This window comes from Phalaenopsis equestris, unplaced genomic scaffold, assembly GCF_001263595.1.
Source record: "Phalaenopsis equestris unplaced genomic scaffold, ASM126359v1 Scaffold205596, whole genome shotgun sequence".
In the NCBI taxonomy this organism is placed as follows: domain Eukaryota; kingdom Viridiplantae; phylum Streptophyta; class Magnoliopsida; order Asparagales; family Orchidaceae; genus Phalaenopsis; species Phalaenopsis equestris.
This window is the reverse complement of record NW_018225078.1, coordinates 1-1,580: the sequence shown is the minus strand read 5'-3', so window position 1 is coordinate 1,580 and position 1,580 is coordinate 1. Positions and strand designations below refer to the sequence as shown.

At 34.9% G+C, this 1,580-nt stretch overlaps 1 protein-coding gene across 1 annotated transcript in view; it reads right to left on the bottom strand.

The window, feature by feature from the left end:
- Positions 1-699, bottom strand: part of LOC110036367 (WAT1-related protein At1g09380-like) — a gene marked incomplete in the record, with an annotated part of 8,380 nt that extends 7,681 nt beyond the window's left edge. The window contains 1 exon segment of the mRNA XM_020740795.1: positions 306-699. Within this exon segment, the coding sequence (XP_020596454.1) occupies positions 306-487 (182 nt within the window).
- Positions 700-1,580: the final 881 nt, after the last annotated feature.

Below are 1,580 nucleotides of genomic sequence, written 5' to 3'. Positions count from 1 at the left end.
ATATATATATATATATATATAGATATATAAGAAATAAGAATTAATGAAGAAATTAAATTATTGTATCAGTTGCCCCTGGCAAAATAATTAAGGAGTTCACGAACACAATTAAATTGAAATATTATATTTTATCTTAAAAAAATTGTGAATAATGTATGTCTCTATTGATAAATACTGAGCGAACAGCATTCACGTGTATGAATAGATGGTATTGGGATGATATGCAGCTCAATAACATGCCGAAATCACTTTAGTATTATCAATTCGCACCAATTTCACACAAAGATTGTAATATTTTAATTCACCTTTCGAGAAAGAAGGCTATGGGAGCGAGGGCGAAGGTGGCGATGATCTGACGATAGGCAATGAGTACATAAGGGCTCATGCCGGATTCGAGCGCGAGCTTCGACAGAACATTGAGCCCGGCATAGCCTGCTTGCACAGCCACCATCGCAATAGCCGGCATGAACTCTTTTACTTGTGCCATCTCTCGATTCTCTACTTCTCGCTTTCTCTCTCTCTCTCTATCTCTATTTCAACGGGAGAGAAAGAGAGATAGAGAGATCTTTATATGAGATTGTATGGGAGAGCAAGCTATATATAAGCAGAGGGAGTGGCTTATTAATCAAGTCTGCTGTAGACATACGTAGTTGAGGAGTTGTATCTCTGGTATTTGCAACTGAAAATATTTGGCATTAATTTCTTGTGTGATTACTTCTCTTAGAGAGAGAGAGGTGGTGTCAGAATTGGTTGTTATGTTGGTTGCTTGGCAATGTAGATTTCGGATTCATTAAATGATTAAATGAAAATGAAACGCCAATGGGGAAGTTAGGGTTTCCTTGCTTTGCCATCTCTCTTTTTCATATGTAAAGTAACAAATGCAAAGGCGAGCTGGCAATTAAATGCGATATTGATGCTCTTTTACATCGCATGTTTGCATGATTTTTTGGGAACTGTTAAGCAAATTGAAGTACAAACTTAATACACATCACATATGTAAAATTTCAGTTGTAAAGTTTATTATTTGAACTTGAGCTTTCCCGAAGAGAAAAAGTTTAAGCTTCTAACCAACACGGGCTAAGAAGAACTCCATACATCTTTGGCATGCTTGATTCTTGTTTTGGAGTGTGTTCAGAAAGAGAGAGAGAGAGAAAGGGAAGATAAATTAAGAGTGAAGGAATTTTTACCTTTGGAGTTTTTAAAGGGGATATGAGTAGGTTCCTCACTCCATGATGATGAATTTTTTTTAAACAAAATTACTAAATAGTAGCAAAAATAAAAAAAGAAAACATTTTAAATTTATTGCACTCAATTATGCATCAAACATGTATTGATATGTTTATTGCACAAACATTTTCCTACAAAGAAACTAACAATGTCCTTCAACGAGTTATAATCCTCTACCCAAATTTGACTCAGGTAGATTTGAAGAGATGAACTTTAAAAGAACAATAAGACATTATTTGAGTTAAGTGCAAAAGGAAGTGACACAAAATCTCGAGGCTCAGATGTTTTATGATTTAATGATTATTGCTCAAAAGCCACTGGAAGGGTTCTACATCTGATTCTAAGTTATCTGT